At 38.7% G+C, this 16,981-nt stretch overlaps 1 protein-coding gene across 2 annotated transcripts in view; it reads left to right on the top strand.

The window, feature by feature from the left end:
- The window catches only part of DOCK1 (dedicator of cytokinesis 1), a 309,905-nt gene that overhangs the window by 51,747 nt on the left and 241,177 nt on the right, over positions 1–16,981 (top strand). For both annotated transcript variants that reach the window (XM_054831423.1, XM_054831422.1), the window contains exons 17-22: positions 953–1,056; positions 1,528–1,711; positions 7,786–7,883; positions 11,226–11,315; positions 11,791–11,891; positions 13,681–13,815. In XM_054831423.1, the coding sequence (XP_054687398.1) occupies positions 953–1,056; positions 1,528–1,711; positions 7,786–7,883; positions 11,226–11,315; positions 11,791–11,891; positions 13,681–13,815 (712 nt within the window). The remainder of the gene's footprint in view (positions 1–952; positions 1,057–1,527; positions 1,712–7,785; positions 7,884–11,225; positions 11,316–11,790; positions 11,892–13,680; positions 13,816–16,981) is intronic.

Below are 16,981 nucleotides of genomic sequence, written 5' to 3'. Positions count from 1 at the left end.
ATTTTAAGACACGTAATACTCTTCATATATACCTATCTGTGTAATATGTAGTACGTTACCCCATAGCGGTTATTTAATTGAAGCTGTATGTTCTGCAAATTGATCATTAATAAAAGATTTACTTAGTTTAGAGAATGATACTTACTCATGAAAACAATGTGTCAAAATTAGGATTGTGCACTACAAATTACTAGAGTCAAATATTTTTATGTTGACTCAAAAAATTGAGGTTGGCTGTGGTTTAATTATTAATTAGAGGCTGTGCCTTAGGGCTGCAGGGTTTTCTCACAGGCTGCTTGGACTATCTGAAGTTGATTGGGCTTTCCTTCTGGTTTTACTTCTTAACTTTGTGATTTCTACTTGCCCCATTGCTTTGTTTTTGCTTAACTTTTGATAATAGATTTTCAATGATGAGAGCAAACCAAATGCATTTTCTAGTTCGGATTAGTTGTAGAGTGGGTCACCTTTCAGAAACTTAGGTGCGTTGTCTGTAGTTATGGATCCCATATTTTGCTTCTCATATTCCCCCTATAAATGATGAGATTACCCGCCCCGATGAGATCCTCAGTGCTGGTCTTTAAATCATTATTCTAGGTGCCAAGCACTGCCATTCTTCCAACTCCAAAAAACCTGAACATTATAAATACATCAAATTTCTGTTTTTTTTTTTTAAAAAGTTGCCTTAATTCAGCTTTCTAAATGAACACACAGAATATAGAAATATTAAGCATCTAGTTACTGTTGCCATGGTCAGATTCTTAAGCATTTATTTCTCATGTTTTTGGTTCCGTCTTGAGTGTAGAAGACTCTCCCAATTTCTGGTACCTTTTCTCCAACTGAGAATCTTTACTATGGTCACTTGTTTGTAGGTTATCCATGTTTCTGAGATTAGGTGGACTGTCTGTACTAGCATCAAATGCTTAATTATGCTTTTTTGTTTGTTTTATAACAGCCAAAGATAAATCTGAGAAAATATTTGCCCTAGCATTTGTGAAGCTCATGAGATATGATGGAACAACTTTGAGAGATGGAGAACACGACCTTATAGTTTACAAGGTAAAATTTTGAGATACTTTAGTCTTTCCATAGTAGCTAGCTCAGTGTGAATGCTACTGACTTTTAGTGAGTTATTGTTACATAATTACACAGAAAAATACGTTATAGACTACTTTGTTAGATCAGTCAACTAAATAGTAAGTACTGCGCAATTTGCATATTTGGCAGATAGATTATTAAACCTGGAGGATGTTTTACCAGGCATGTTTTAATTTTGAAGGTGCTTGTTTTATCGAGTTTTATGTGTGTGTTCTTGGCTGGGAAAAGTTACTTCTCTAGCCCTTTACATCTTGGCTCTAACGTGTAGACAGGTTAGTGCTAAATTACTGTTTTTAAAGACCCCATTGGATAGCTCCATTTCTGGAGCAAACTTAGGAAAATCCAGTGTAAATAATAATATTTCATTATTACCAAGACTTTTTACTAGATATTTCAGAACTGTTTCATATTGTATTTAAAATGGTACTGTAGGCAGAAGCAAAGAAGCTGGAGGATGCCTCGACATACTTAAGTCTTCCATCCACTAAAATAGAATTGGAGGAGAAGGGACACTCTGCAACGGGGAAGAGCATGCAGAACCTTGGAAGCTGCACCATCAGCAAAGACTCTTTCCAGATTTCTACTCTAGTTTGTTCAACAAAACTTACGCAGAACGGTGAGTTCATAGAACTGCTGGAGCTTCTGCTCCTCGCAGTTGGAGTGGGGTTGTATGTACTGGCTTTCCTGCCTTTTCCATCCCCCTTCCCCTGTGAATGGATGGTGGGTGGTTTGCCATGCGGTCTTGGATTAAATTGTCTGGATACAGGAAAAGCATCTCCTGCGTGTGCTTACTATCCAGCTTTTCCTCTGCCTGTGGGCTTTGTTTTGCTTTAGAGCAGTACATGTATCTAAGAAAACAGAAAAATACAAATTAAATGGAAATGGGAATACTGTTTGCCATATAGTTGAGGCTTTTATACTGAAGTATACTGAAAACAGGCTCTGTGGCATTTTACTTCTCTGTGGGTATGAGTAATAACGCTAAGGAAGAGGATGAGTTTTCTTTCAAGAGTAGGTAATATCGTGGCTCGGCTCCCAAATAAACTGTTTTATGTTATTTTCAAGGTATAATAACCATATCTTATGCCTGAAGAAAGCTCTGATGTTTTCTTGTGTTGGGCAGAAGGGATGTGAGCATGAGAATGCGTTGCGTGGAGGTCACTCTCACGTTCGCACATCCTCGCGTGAACACTGAGCACCAGGAATGGAGTCGTCATTTTTTGTTCCTTTTAAAACTTGCCTTATATACGTTTTTCATGTGTATTTGTCAGCTGGCTGACTGCATCCAAAGGCTGTGGAAAGTAGAGCTGATGGCAGCCACCAAAGCAAATATTTCACATTTCCAGACTGTGCCCTCTGTAATTTCTGTGCTTCGTTGCCATGGAGCGGTCCCTTGTTCTCTTCACTGCACCAGAAGTAGACTCGGGAGTGTGGGTGGGTCATTGAGATGTGAGTGAGTCATGCCAGGGAACGGGATCATTCCTGCGTGACTCACGAGCAGGGAGGGCTCGGTTCAGATAGATCTGTTGGGAATTGAGGTTATGGATGAGGAAGGCTTGGGACGGGGGGGTGGGTGGGAATAATGATTGGGTTGTCACGTTAATGAGTTCTCCTCTGTCCAGGGGGAAAGTTACTACTCTGGTATGATGTTGTAGTCAACTCGTAACTTTATTGCAGTGATTTTCAGTGGCATCTCTGTTACAGCACATCCTAGGTGTTTCGTATTCAGAGCACATCAGAGTCACTGCAGCCTGGCAGTCTTACAGCCTAAGAGGGTGTTTAGCAAAAAAAATTCGGAAATGATTTTGGAATTTCATAGCAAAGATGGGATCGTAGCTCAACAGTAACACAGTGGTTCTGGGGTTTTGTAGAACGCAGAAACCAGCATGAGGAATTGAGCTGCTTTTTGTTCGCAATATGATTAGTTTTGGCTTTCTTTTTCCTAGTGCTTGTTAGTAGTTTGCAGTATTTCATAGCAATCAATATATTGATGTTGCTTTCGCAGAACTATTATTAAAATTAAGACTAAGCATGAAACAATGTTCAATTTAAAATAATTTCCTTTGAACTTTTGATCTTTATTTAATGTTACTATTAATTATGTTGTTTGTGAAACTTTTTCTCAAAGTTGCCAAAGCCTTTTCTCTTTCTTCAAAGTGTTTTGACATTATTAAACAAGATCACCATGTATCCTTAAGCAATTTAGAACAGAAACAACAAAAAAAATTCATCATTAAATTCCTCCCTCAAGTATAATTTTTTGTATCTAAAAATTGGCAGTGCTACTTAGATTATGGCTTCTGAAGCTGATTTTAACCTCTGTAAAATTGTTGGCTAATATTCTTCCTTTAACTGTCTTAAAAATAAGTAAAAATCCACAGTTGTCCTCATTTACCAAAATGTTGAGCCAAAACACAATTTTCTCCTTTTGGTCATCTATAAAAGTTCTCTCTTCACCCTCCACAAGTATTTTAGAATTGGTTTTAAGACTTACTTTTAGTAATCCCGAAAGTACGTTCATAAATCATATGGCTCTTTCTGCGTTGTATCTGATGTTGCAGACTACCTTTTTGTTTACGAGCTCTTTGAACGTTCATTTGACTTCAGTGCTGTATGAACTGTAAGGTATCGGTGTTGCTTTTCTGTTAGTAATTGATGTCTTTAGCTTCTGAAAAGTTTCCAAAATAGCAAACTTGGCCGCTGGTAAGACTTCAGCTGTTTTCTTTAAGAGAAAATGATCGTATGAAGTATCTACTTCACATTTGAGCAGTTGTTAGGGATTTGTTGCAGGGTATGTTATAGCAACACGTTTCCTGGCCTTTTCTTAGATTTTTGCATTTAATTTTGAGGAAGAGTAGCAATGTAAGCCAAAGAGGAGGACTCTCTGAAAACAAGCCAAAAACTCCCAACCTTCTCAGGAATCATCAGTGAGAAGGTCAGCTCTTGGAGGCATCAGAATTTGCTGTTCATCATCACTTTGCCTCTTGGCCAGATTCTCCTCTGTTGCCATCTGAGCGGAAGAGAATGTTCTTCCTCCCGTATCAGCAGGGCTATGGCAGTGCATGCCTTTATTTTTATTCTACAATTAAGACTTTCTCTAACAAATATGTCCTTTATAGGCTGAAGGAACACTTTGACATAAACATCAAGTCCATTTTTGTGTAATGAAGTAGAGCTTCTATATTAAAACTCTAGAATTCAAGAATTGATATGAAACTATATCAAACTATAGAGATGTGCATGTTGAAGTCATGACTGACAGTGCTGCTGTCACCTGATGTGCTAACAGGCAATGTGACACTGGGTCTCCACCTTCTCTTGGGGGTGGTTGGCTCTTTGATACCTCACACGTGCATTGCTACTGCTTACATATTGTGGGGCACGGAATGGATCAGCAGACATTCCAAGTTTGTGGTGGGCTTTTTGGTTTTGTTTTTTATTGGTTTTCTTTGGGTTTGTTTGGGTTTTTATAAGGTCAGAAGTGAGCAATTTGATCCCATGTGTTATGGGATATCTGCTTGCAGTTGATAACATCTCAGTAGATCTCTCTAGGGTGGGAAGTGTTGGGCCTTCTGTTCTTAGGGTAAACGGATAGCAAGGTCTGTTTGGATCTGTTCCTGATGTCACATCCAAGCCAGGGTTGCATGTTGATTTTTGTTTTCCTTATTCTGAGCAGCCTGTTGAGCTAGGACAAATTGAGGTCATGTTTTCTCCTGCATAGACAAGGCAGTTTTGGTATTTGAATCTTCTTTTTCTGACAACTAGAAGCTGGAGATACTGGGAAGTACAGAGGGAGGGGCAAAATAGCATCGAAACGGACATCCCCCTCTACACAAAGACTGCCTGTGGGTAGTAAATCTTAGCAGTGCCTCTTCCAGGACTGTCAAGATGGATGTCCTTTTATTATCAGGGTGATGAGAATAGGACTGAAATTGCATTAATGGACTTGCTGGAAAATTTTTCCAATTACCACTAGCCAGAGAGCTGTCTGGTGTTCTACCTGTGCGTTTGCTGTTGTGAAGCATCCAGGGTGTCTGTAAGGCTTACTGAAAGTATTTCTGTGTTTTCTTTTCTGCCTGAAGGACTCAAACCTGTAGATAACAGTAACTGTTACTGATCTGGAGTCAAGACTTCGAGGAACCAAGGACACTAGGCTTTCAGAAAACAGTTGAGAGGATTTTACTTAGTCATTCAGCACAATAATTAAAAAGAAAAAAGGCAATACAGATGATACGGCAAATTCAGGTGCTACAGTGGTATAAAAATGAAGATGTGAATACAGAATTAAAATAAAACAAGTCATAAAGAGTGGAAAATCAAATGCTTAAAGTCAAGAGGGAAGATTATTTCAAAGAACACATGGAAATTTAATTAGAGTGGAAATATTATCTAACTTCCATTCAGTGACTGGACCTGGAGGAAAGTTTGGGTATCTCAGTGGGGAAACCTTTGCATAAATACAGGTCAAGTAAAGTATATAATCAGGAAGTTGGACCATTTGCTTCCAATGGCTAAATAACATGTAAAAGAAAATCTTCATATGTAGTCACATAATAATAAATTATACTAACCTAAATACAGTTGCTGTTGGCTCACTTGGCAGGCTGGGTGTTCTAACCCTTTGCAATTGAAAATCCTCATTCTGTCATCTTCCTCTAATATTTTCTGATCACATAAATTTCACTAAACTGACCTACGGTATTACTATTTACTGTAGGCTAAAATAGTGTTTTACATTCTTACTCTGCTCTACTTACCGTATTATTTTATACCTAGACCTATTAAAAGAGTAGGATTAACTGACCGGCTGGTACTTTGCTGAGGTTAATGCTTGCAATAACAGAGTCAGTGCACAAGTTTACTGCACACTGTAGCTTGTTTTTCTGGTAGTTGGACTGCATTGACATTTTCTGTTCGCATGTGTATATTCATTTAGCATTTGCTGTGTCACCACGCTGAAAGTATCTGTGGGTTTGTTTTCTTGGGGCAATATACAATGCCATTCAGACATAGTCCGTGGGCTGCATTTTGTTCAGATCATTTCTTTTGTCAAGCTGATGCCTTTTTAGAAGTCATACCAAAACCAAATTCAGTGATGGAAAACTGGTATAAACATATTCATGGAACACTTTGGATAACTCATGGAGGCATCTTTACTTTTTCTTCCAGAAGCAATTTTTCTGTTAATGTTGAGTTTCTAAGACTTTGGTTTCAGCCTATAGACTTCTTGTAGGATACATTAAAAAAATAATTAAAAAATTCAGAGCTTGGATTGTTCACAGCTATAATACAGTAAAATGTTCTTTACTTCTAGTCCCAGAGAGATGATAAGAAGGCTTGGTTTGAGTGCCGCTCAGAGCGGAATCTATCCCAAGGAGAACTGCAGTCCATTCCCCTAGAAGCAATTGTATTTATTGCTTAGAATGAAAAATTTTGGGGAAGGGATAGCAGCTGCTCTGGGTCTCTGCATATAATTTCCAGAATATACTCTGCAGATGCTTGCCTTGGTAAACATTTTGTTGGTTGCTTTGAAAGTTTTGAATAAAAGAAGTGAGGGGGTATTGGTTGGGAGAAGCCGTCTGTCCTTACTCTGTAAGAGTTACATTGGGCAGGATTCACATAATATTAACCATACCAGGGGAGGTGATGTGCAGTAGTAATCCAGTGGTTAAACTGAAGGTAGACAGTCTTTAAAATCTCCTATTTGTCTCTCTTCAGGGGCTTCTGCTGAGGATGACTTATGGATAGTTTGTTTTGTGCTGAAAACTGAATTTTAATGGGGCAGGGAGGAATTTTTCCCGGATGCTGCTTTGGCTAAGGCAGGACGAGCTTGGGGTTTTGGGTTTGTGGGCAATTCAGGTCGCATCTCAACAAATGCTAGCGTGGGTTTAACTTGCTGGTGCTCTAGTGTGGTTGTTAATATTTACTAGCGTGCTTATTTGCAGGGGAACAGCAATTGTGAGCTGCCTCGTGAGAAGTTTTCCTTAAAGGAAACTGAAAGAGGATGCTGTGGCTCTTTATGACTAGGAGAGAGAGCTTGCCATCTGTATTCTCTTACTTATCAGTGAGTGATGAAGTGACATGATCTTAATAGTGGGATGAAGAACTTAGGGACAAGACCATTTGCAGTTGATTTGTTTCGTGATCTGATCTGTACCCTAGCTCTCCATCACTTGGAAGCAACCAAGCAATTTGAGCATTTTGAGTTATTAAGCAGACAGCTTTCCTCTGAATTAGCTTAGTTTGCAACTGTTTGCCTTGCATTGTGCCTTATTTTCTTTTCAGTTTATTCAGTGAGTGCAAAGAAGCTGGAAACATTAATGCTGGAGGAGTCACGGCCCTGTAGATATGACTGTGTCGGTGGCTGACTAATTTCATTTTGGCATCTTTTTCCAAACACACAACTGTTGTGTACAACAAATTAAAACTGAGGGATCGGACTCTCTTGGCCTAGATTTTGATGCTGACATTTCAAAAGCAGGCTGCTTTTTTGAAAGCCTTTTGGAGTTCTTCTGTGATAGAAGTATTTATTGTACTAGGTTTCTGCAGTGTCAGAGACATACTAAACCATGTTGTTGCCCAGTGAAAATGGCTGACCTAAGGAAATAAAACTGTTTGTCCTGAGTGTAGTTATGGAGTGTGAGTGAAAGTAAATATCCTGCGTGATAGAATTGTTTTTCTTATTCCTAGTTGATCTGCTGGGACTTCTGAAATGGCGATCTAACACGAACTTGTTGCAGCAGAATTTGAAGCAGCTGATGAAGGTCGATGGTGGTGAAGTGGTTAAGGTAACAGTTAAGTTAATTTCTTTAAAAATAAATTTGGTATCATAATTTTGCTGAATCCCATATGTTGAGGAATTCATATCTTTTGTTTTGTTCCCTGCTCCCCGCCCCTCCAGCCTCACTGCACACACTTGCAAATTAAATAGTAACCAAGTATCTCGCAGCCTTCAGGATGCTAATGCCCTTTTCCCAGCCCTCAAAGAACATTCCAGATGTTGAGTACTGGCAAAAAACATGTAAAATGCAAATATCTGAAAATGTAGGATGTTTTCTTAGCGCTTCAGTCAATTTTTCTATACAGATACATGAAGGCAAAGAGTGTTTATCTTTGCAAGATTAGAACATCTTGGAATTCTTACATGGTGATATTAAATGTATTTTTAATATATGGATGTGGGAAGCAATCATACTGTGTGCTGCTGATTTTTTTTTTTTTTTAAGAAATCCTTTCTCCTGAAAATATTTAGCAGAGCCAAGTTATTTACATTTGCCAAGGCCACTGACTGATTGTAGAGACCTACATAAAGACAGATTTAGCTGTGGAAAAGGGTAGGTTGGGACTTTATTGAATGTGTAGTAATAAATCAAATCTAAAAGGGTGTCAAAAGATGGAATGTTTTGGGGACAGATGACCCCTAAGGGCCTATAGTGTTGTTTCCTTACATCAGTGGATTTTAATTTGGTTAATAGAAGCCTAATGAATGCCTCATCTTGAAGTAACTTATAATATCAGCATTCTCAGATGTTTTCATTTGAGTCTGGTGAAAATAGTATCTCACATGATTTGTTTTTCAGGAAGGTTCTACCTGCTACTATTTTGTTATGGATCATTTGATAGCTAAAAACTTGACACTGATACTTGCTTCTGCCAAGCATTGTCATAGTTCTGTCATTTGTAATTTTCCCTCTTCTCCCAGTGACATCAGAGGGGGTATGGCAGATTATTGCTTGATGGATATCGGTGATTTTAGAAGCATCAGAATGCAGCACAAATGAGGTTTCAGTAAAAGCAATACCGGAGTGATTCTCCAGCTGGCACACACTCGCCCCTCCCTGCGCCGTTGCAGGACTGTATGAAATCATACTCCTTCCTCCGTGTTGCGTAGGGATCTAAGCAGACCTTGATTTGTGCATAGGACAGAAGAGTGAATGTTTAATATTACTCACTTCCCTCTTTTTATTCTCTTTTTTTTTCAAGACCACTGTATATGTTATCCATCTGTTACAGCAGTGTTCAGAAAATCTTTGTGCAGACTGCTTTGTTGCATATTCATAGTATCTAGTTTGTAACTGTTCCTTTCTATTCTTTCAGCTTTTTTGTCCTTCATAGTTTTAAATAAGATACCAAATTTTCTGTTAAACTGTTCCTGTTTTTTTTTTTAAACACCAGTAAAATACCTCTGTTCATTTATCACTAAGTAGAGCAACCGTTCAGTGATTGACTGTTTCAGTAGCGTATGGAAACTGTAAATGCATAAATGTTATCTCCTTTTAACAGAGGCTCTGACTCCATTTGTGCATGGAGTCTATAGGATATGAGAATGTAAACTAATAGTCTATAAATTACTCATACTGGCTTCCTACCTGAGAAATGTTTTCCTGCCACTTTATACAATAAAAGCATCTACCCTGTATTCTTCTTGCTGTTACATGAAGTCCTTATGAACAGGTTTAAAACTTCAGCTCTACTAATGAAAGCCAATATATGATGTCTAAATGCGAAACGAAGACTCGATCGGTCATGACGTGGCCTTCTAACCATCCTTTGTTTTTAAAGGGACTTACCCAGGCAGTGTTTGGGATCTGAGAGTACTACTTCTCTTCAAACTGGGACAGAAACTTCTCCTGTCAAATCTCAAAACCGTGCTTTACTCTTTCCTTCCCGCCAGCTGCTGGTTAAATGTACTTTATATGCACGTGTTCTTTAATTGAACAAATGGGACTGAGAGAAGGCTATCACTTTTTTTTCCCACCGCCCAAATCCTGTAGAGAAATTATGAGCTGGATCTGCCCCAGAACTGAAGTCTAAAATCAGCTGCAAGCATTTTGGCTTTTCTGGTTTTTCATCTGCAGATATTAGCAGCATGAACTGTGCCTCCATGCTCACTTGTTTTGAGGAAGTTTGGCATTCAGCAGTGTTTAGCGAGCTGTTAAATGGAGGTTAATTCCTGAGATTTAACTCTAGATTTAGGAGATAATCCAGGTGAGTCGCATTTGATCTGGAAGACTCATTGCATAGATGAAACTTTTTAAGGGAGGAAGGTGGGAGGCAGGCTGTTTTTTCCATGGCTCCCACATATAATATCCCTTTGTAGTTGCCATCTCAGGGAGCAGTTGCCTTCTGCTTGTTCAGACATTCTTCCTCAACTATACCTTGTCTCGTCTACAACACACACACAAAAAAAAATTACTTCATTTGAGACAGACTTGCTGGAACAATCCCTGTTGAACTCCTTCTCTCTCAACCAAAACAAATGCAAACTGAGGCCATGATCCATCCTCATTCCGCCTTGGAGGAGCCCATGTCGTTTTTGTGTCATCTGGTGGAAGAAAATGCTCAGACGCAGAATCCCATGCCGATAAAACTGAGCGTATTGATGAGTATCTTTGATCTATGCATGTACTACTTGTCACTGGGAAGAAATACTGTAATTATACATGCATAAACCAGCTTTTATCCCTCTGCTTAACTTGGATCCCCTGACACTAATCTGCTTTTGCTTTCGTGTGTCACAGATCAGGGTGTCCAGCCAGCTGGCTAGCGAAGACTCTTCCTCTCTTACAGTGATAGAGGCGTGTAGGTTTTGGGCTGGGGCAGAAGGTTGTGTGCTCTCCTTCCCATGCCTGCATGTATGATCTCATTTGAAATCGTGGATCTGAGTTTATGCAGTCCTGAAAAGCGATATGCTGTGCACTTAGCACTGCTCAGCTCAAAACTACTGAGGATGACTTGATTTATTTGGCATGAGACTCCATTGCTTGTCTGGTTTGTGCTCTGAAACATCAGTTTTCAGAAACTGCATGATCCTGTTGACTGTATGTTGAAAATGAGTTTTGAAATACATTTTTGTTCATTCACTGTAATAGATTAAACTCCTAGTTCAGGTGTACCAAGTGTGATTTTTGACTTTTTTTTGAGTGATACGGATGTATAGATAATCAATTTAACTCCAAAATAATTTGCTGAAAACAAAAATGTTAAATCTTCCTTCTTTTGGCTAACTTTTAAAATGTCTTTACTTTGTAAAACGTATAAATGAAAGCAAAGATGTCTGTAGGAACCTGTGTGAAATCTGAATTTCATTTTTTTCTGTAAAATATGATGACTTGTGTATTTATTTGTAGTTTCTTCAAGATACATTGGATGCACTTTTTAACATAATGATGGAGAACTCGGAGAGTGAGACATTTGACACGTTAGTGTTTGACGCTTTGGTAAGTTTGCATTGTGGATGGACTAAAACGTAGATACTGTAATGGTGAATAAAGAAAACAAACATGGTGTAAATGCTAGAATGGAGTTTACTAATGAAGAAGATCATCTTAACTGTTAACTATTTGTTATTTAATTTAAAAACTATATTTGAAGTTTCGGTTGGACTTGGGGAGTTGGATTGCATCGTGTCATCCTCCAAGAAAAGGTGGAAGCAATCAAGTCCAGTCACTTTAGTGGATTAACAGCTGAATTTAGGACAGAAACAGATAGTTTCTGCTTAGAACAGAAAATTTGTTCTGAATGGGAAGTTTTCACAGGAAAGGAGAATATTCAGATATTGGGAGGACAATCAAAAGCCAAAGTCTGTGTGTTTTTAATGTTACTAACGTGGTTTATCTGAAAGTAAAGGTTGATGAATGTACAAAATTAAAAGATTTTTTGAGGATAACGCAATAATTATGCTGTTTTTTTCAGGTGTTTATCATTGGACTGATTGCTGACAGAAAATTTCAACATTTTAATCCTGTCTTGGAAACCTACATTAAGAAGCATTTCAGTGCTACATTAGCCTACACGTAAATTTTAAAGCTTTTTTTTCCTAATGTGGCTTGCGTAAATTCTCCAGATAACATTATTCAGTTACTTTTTTATGTGGGTTAATTAAAAATTTGCCCATGGAGCTTGGGAGGGTGGGAGGTTCTTAAAGAAGACTGGAGACAGTATCTCTTTCTTGAAATAATGGTAATGAAACTACTACTAGTCATTTGCAAGGAGGGAGTCTTGATTTTGTGGTGTTGAAGGAAGGGATGATTTGACGACTTCAAGAATTGTTTTGTAAGGAAAATATTCATAACCAGTTCTCAGTCATACTTGAGAAAGGAAATCATGTCCATTTAAGATGCTTCAAATACATTGTTTGGTGCATTGAATTGATCTTCTACACTGTGTTACCTGCGTTACTGTCACTTTGGGGGAGGAAGCAGTGAAGAACAAAAAAGCCAAAGGTCCGTTATTTTTGCTGTTTTAAGTATTTCTTGACAGTTAGGATCTTTGCTGCTGCTTCAGACTATTAATGTTGGAGGAGAAATATGCAATGGATATCTTTGCTGTGTTGGGAGGAAAAGAAATCCAAACCAGGAAACCTGCCGTGCACATTGCTGTTACACAGTCTCTATTATGTGACCAGAAAATATTTGAGAAGTATTGATTTAAAATAGTGAAGAAGAGTTAGGACTTCAGTCACAACTTTGATATTTACGATTGCTTCACTGCGTTACAGCCACATTACAGCCACATTACAGCCTTCATGTGAAGCGAGGAAAGGGTGAAGCATCCTCCAGCATCTGGTTTTATTAGCAACACCTGATGGTGGCCCTTTTGCTGGGAGGTATGGAGAGCATCCTGACCCTCCTTAAATGCAGGGGGGCAGATGCAGATTTAAGCTTGAGGATGCTGGAAGAGCTGAATTCTGGCTTGACTTGTGCATGACAGATCCCTGCCCTCCCCTCGCCTCTTACTGCACAAGTTTGTTTAAGCGACGAGAGGTTGCACTGGTAATATCCAAGGGGTTACTTAGAATTCTTCGGCAGTTTGCTGCTATTCAAATAAATGCCCGTATATCAAGATATCTGTCTACTCAATGTTATTTTCTTAGTGGTATATAATGTTGCACTTATTTGCTTTTAGGGTGAATGTTGAAACATACAGTGTAGCTAGGATGATTTAAAATGGAATTGCTTGTAGTTGCATTAAAATGGTGATTTATAGTCATTGGAAGGGAGGTAGCTGAAATGATATTTTTAAAATTGTTTCACTTTCAAGTTTGATAGACTTTAAAATGTGGCATAAGAGAATTTCCAACTCATATACATTTTTGAGAAATAAATTTCACAAATTCTAGCCCAAAATCCACGGGAAAGCTATGTAAAGGGGAAGCCTTGTTTAATGAAGAAACTCCCATTTTATGCGTTTGAATTCTATCAATGTATTCATATATAATTTAATTATTTTTATTATTTTGATTATTATTGCTAGTTACATCTTTATAATAGCCTACATCTGAATATCCCTCAGTATCCAGCAGAAGATAAGTCTTACCGAGATTTGCTGTATTGCTTGTATGTTGAATGGTGTTATAGTCTGGGCTGGTTTTCCTTTTTTTTTTTTTTTTTTTTTTTTTTCCCCAAGAATAAGTTGCAGCTACTTACCGGCAATAACAAGAACATAATGAGTTTATTAGTTGCTTAATTATTTTTGTTACTCAGTGGACACTACTTGGGCACATCAGTTTTCTTTAAACCTTTCAAGACTGAAATTCTTCTCTGCGAATATACTTGTAACGTATGTGTTTTTGTATTTAAACAGAAAACTGACTAAAGTTTTAAAAACGTACGTGGATAATGCTGAGAAGTGTGGTATCACTGATCAGCTCTTTAAAGCTATGAAAGCTTTGGAGTACATCTTCAAGTTCATAGTCCGGTCCAGGATATTGTTCAATCAGTAAGTATGGTCAATACTGAAACCTCCTGTAATTCCCACCGCCAATATTGTTCAAAAAGTGTCAGTGTTTTGTAACACCACAAGTTAAAAGTTGCTCAATATTCTGCTGTTTTAGAAATAACTTAAATTGTTAGAACTTACTTCAGGAGACAGCTACTCCGTAGGAGCAAGTCAGATTTCCTTAACAGGGATGTGTATTTGAAGTAGCGGTGCACTGCTAAGATCATGATGTGTTTCAGCTCTTGATAATTTAGGTCTCTGAACAAATAAAGCTTGCCACTGTTTGGAAAACTTGTATTAATTACTGTCTGGTATCGTGATTGAATTGCTGAAGGTACCGAGTAGCTGTACTACCTTGTCCCTCATCCAGGCCTGGACTTTGCTGGTGGCTTTCCTCAGATGTCGGCAAAAGTCCAGGAAGACTAAAGTATTAAAACCTTTGCAGGAAAGGAAAGGGACAGCTTTTCTGGATGGGAAATGTGACGTTTGTCCTTGTGTGGTGCTTGCAGGGCTCGGGGAGAAGCCGTGGTTTACAGATGACTGTATTCGTGGGCCAGACATGGAGGGGGAAGAGAGTCAGAGTAGATGAGGGAAAAGGAGTATGAAGTGCACCTTTTTTGGCACGTTGCCTTGTAAAAACACAAGTGGTGTTGGCATTAAACCTCCAACAGCTCGGAGTCCCCCAGACCCCCACTTGTGAGAACAGAAAGAAACCGTTGGTGGTCGGTTTGTAGGGCCCTGCAGTCTCCATAGGTTTCCGTGAGCAGGGTGGGAAAGCAGGGAGAAAGAAGGGCTGTGGAAATCCTCTCCTCAAGAAGGACAGTATTTTTGGTAGGAGTATCATTTGAGTTTCTATAAAGGGTCTTTGCCTGCCTGCCCAGGCGATTGTTTTCTGCTCCCCACTCGATCTCCTGCGTGGTGAACTGCAGAGACTCACTGGTGCTGTCTGCAGTGGGTGTCCATCCTTACAGTCAAGCATAAATAATTATTTTAAGTTAATTTGGAAGTCGTTACTGTGTTTTATACACGAAATACTAAAAAAGTTATAAAACAAGTTGATGATGTATTCGTGATATATTCGTCTTCATTTAGATTCAATCCTTTTACTACTTGTTAGCGATGGTAACAACCTTATTACAAGGGATTTATGTAGAGCTCTGAAGTTCGCAACTCCACCAACCTTTCTCTAAATTAGAGACTGTAATTTATTTCTGTAGGAGCCTTGCTGTGAGATTCATAAAATACTGAATGTCACTTATACTGTTGCAGGTCCTACAAATCACTTTAAAACAGAAAAAAATAATTATCTCTTGCTGCAGATTAGATTTTCAGACAATATGACCGTCTAGTGTTGGCCAGTGGATTTCCTCCTGCTAAGCACCAATTCACAGTTCTTTAGCATTGGGAAGACACAGCTCTCAATGACAAGGGATTAATCAGTGAAGCTACTGAATGCTGAATGACACCATGATTTGTTCTGCTGTAAGACTTAAATCCTGCCTGAGGTGTGTGATTTGAAGTGATTGTAATGCAGAAGTGTAGCAGTGTTCTGAAAGAGCATTAGTGTTTTGCTGAGAATCGCAACAAGCAAGCAGAATCTTTTATTAAAAAATATTACGTATTTTTAACTTTAATAATATGGTCGTGGACTGAATATATGGAGCACTTTAGTAGCGTGATTGCAGCAAGCTTCAGTTCTGGATAAATACATAGAAGCCTGGTTCATCTAGTTAAAGCCTGGTGGCAATCTATTTGTTCAGTCTATCAAGGTTTATAAAGGCAAAATATTATAAGTGAACTCTAGAAATATCTTTATTTGGTTTACTCAGTAATGACCCCAGTGGTTATATTGCATTTACAAAGTCTTAAAATTTTGAAGGCAGTGCTAGAAGGGTCAACTTTGGTGTAATTCTGTTTTTTTCGTAGCTGCGGTGTTTTTGTGTATTATTGGGTGTATTAAATAAATAGACGTTAATAACTGACAGTAGAAACACATTTGTGACTCACTTGTTTATTTTTATTATTTCCTTTTTGAAGCGTGAAGCTTTTTGTCTGAAGCAGTTTGATTTATTGGACTGTCGAGTTTAGTTACTCTTTATGTTGGTATTAGTTTCACCTCTCTAATCTGTTGAGGGGGACACTGAAATCCATTATTGAAATTGGGAGTTAACAAGTAATTTGTCCTGCATAAGCCCTAGTTTTTGCCTAAAAGGGGAACAGAAGTTTGCACAGCAAAATAACACAATTTCATATTTTTTTTCTGTAGCATTCATTTCCCCTGTGTACTGGTTAAATAGGGTTTTTTTAATATCTGTGGCTCCCAAAGGTTTATGAACACAGCATTAAAAATGATACACATTAGTTTCGGTGTAGAGCAGCACGAATGTTCTGAACTCCATGTTTATCTTAAGATAAGCCCCTTTCCTTCTGTAATGGGCGGCCCATCATGATACCTGCAAACATAAAGAAATCGTACTGTGACTGTACGTATAAAAGGGTGCAGTGCCCTTTGTGAGCTGCAGACCACGTTCAAGACCTTCTGACTGGGTTTAACCCTAGAAGAAAGTGAAGGAAAATAGAGAGGACTTGAACTCTTGCTGGGAGCTGCTCTAACGGGTGGTGGCGCACAGCGTTTGGGTGAGCTCAGGGTCAGAGCTAGAGGAGCCAAGGAGGGCTTTGGAAGCCCCGTTGCTGTTGGATGAGGCTCTTGGAGGCAATCAAACCAACCGGGTAAGCATGGCGTTTTAGTTCGGGAAGAAGCCCCACCTGATGTTTATAAACACCCCTGTCTAGGTTTGACCTGGATGCCAGATTTTCCTGGGCTTCTTTCAAGCACTGATCCTCTTTTTTTTTTTTTTTTTTTTTTTTTTCCCTTTCCTGGGGTCATGTTAAGTCTGTATAGCTGAGGTTCGAGAAATGTATTTCCAGCAGCCCTTACGTAGGCGAGTTGTGCATATTGCCGAAGGGAAGAAAAGAATTTTAAAGGATTTATGTGGAGCTGGTGGTCTTTTCCCCCTCCCTTTTCATTTCGTAGTGAGAATTATCTCATCCTACACCTGAAGCAGAGATCATTCTGCATTTAAAATATTCAAGAGAGTTTCAGGAACATTCATTCCTGTGCTGTATTGAACCAGTGGACCAAGGTCTTCAGCTTGGCTATATATTT

The sequence above is a fragment of the Grus americana genome, chromosome 7, assembly GCF_028858705.1.
Source record: "Grus americana isolate bGruAme1 chromosome 7, bGruAme1.mat, whole genome shotgun sequence".
Lineage (NCBI taxonomy): Eukaryota > Metazoa > Chordata > Aves > Gruiformes > Gruidae > Grus > Grus americana.
This window is presented reverse-complemented; position numbering and strand designations above follow the sequence as displayed.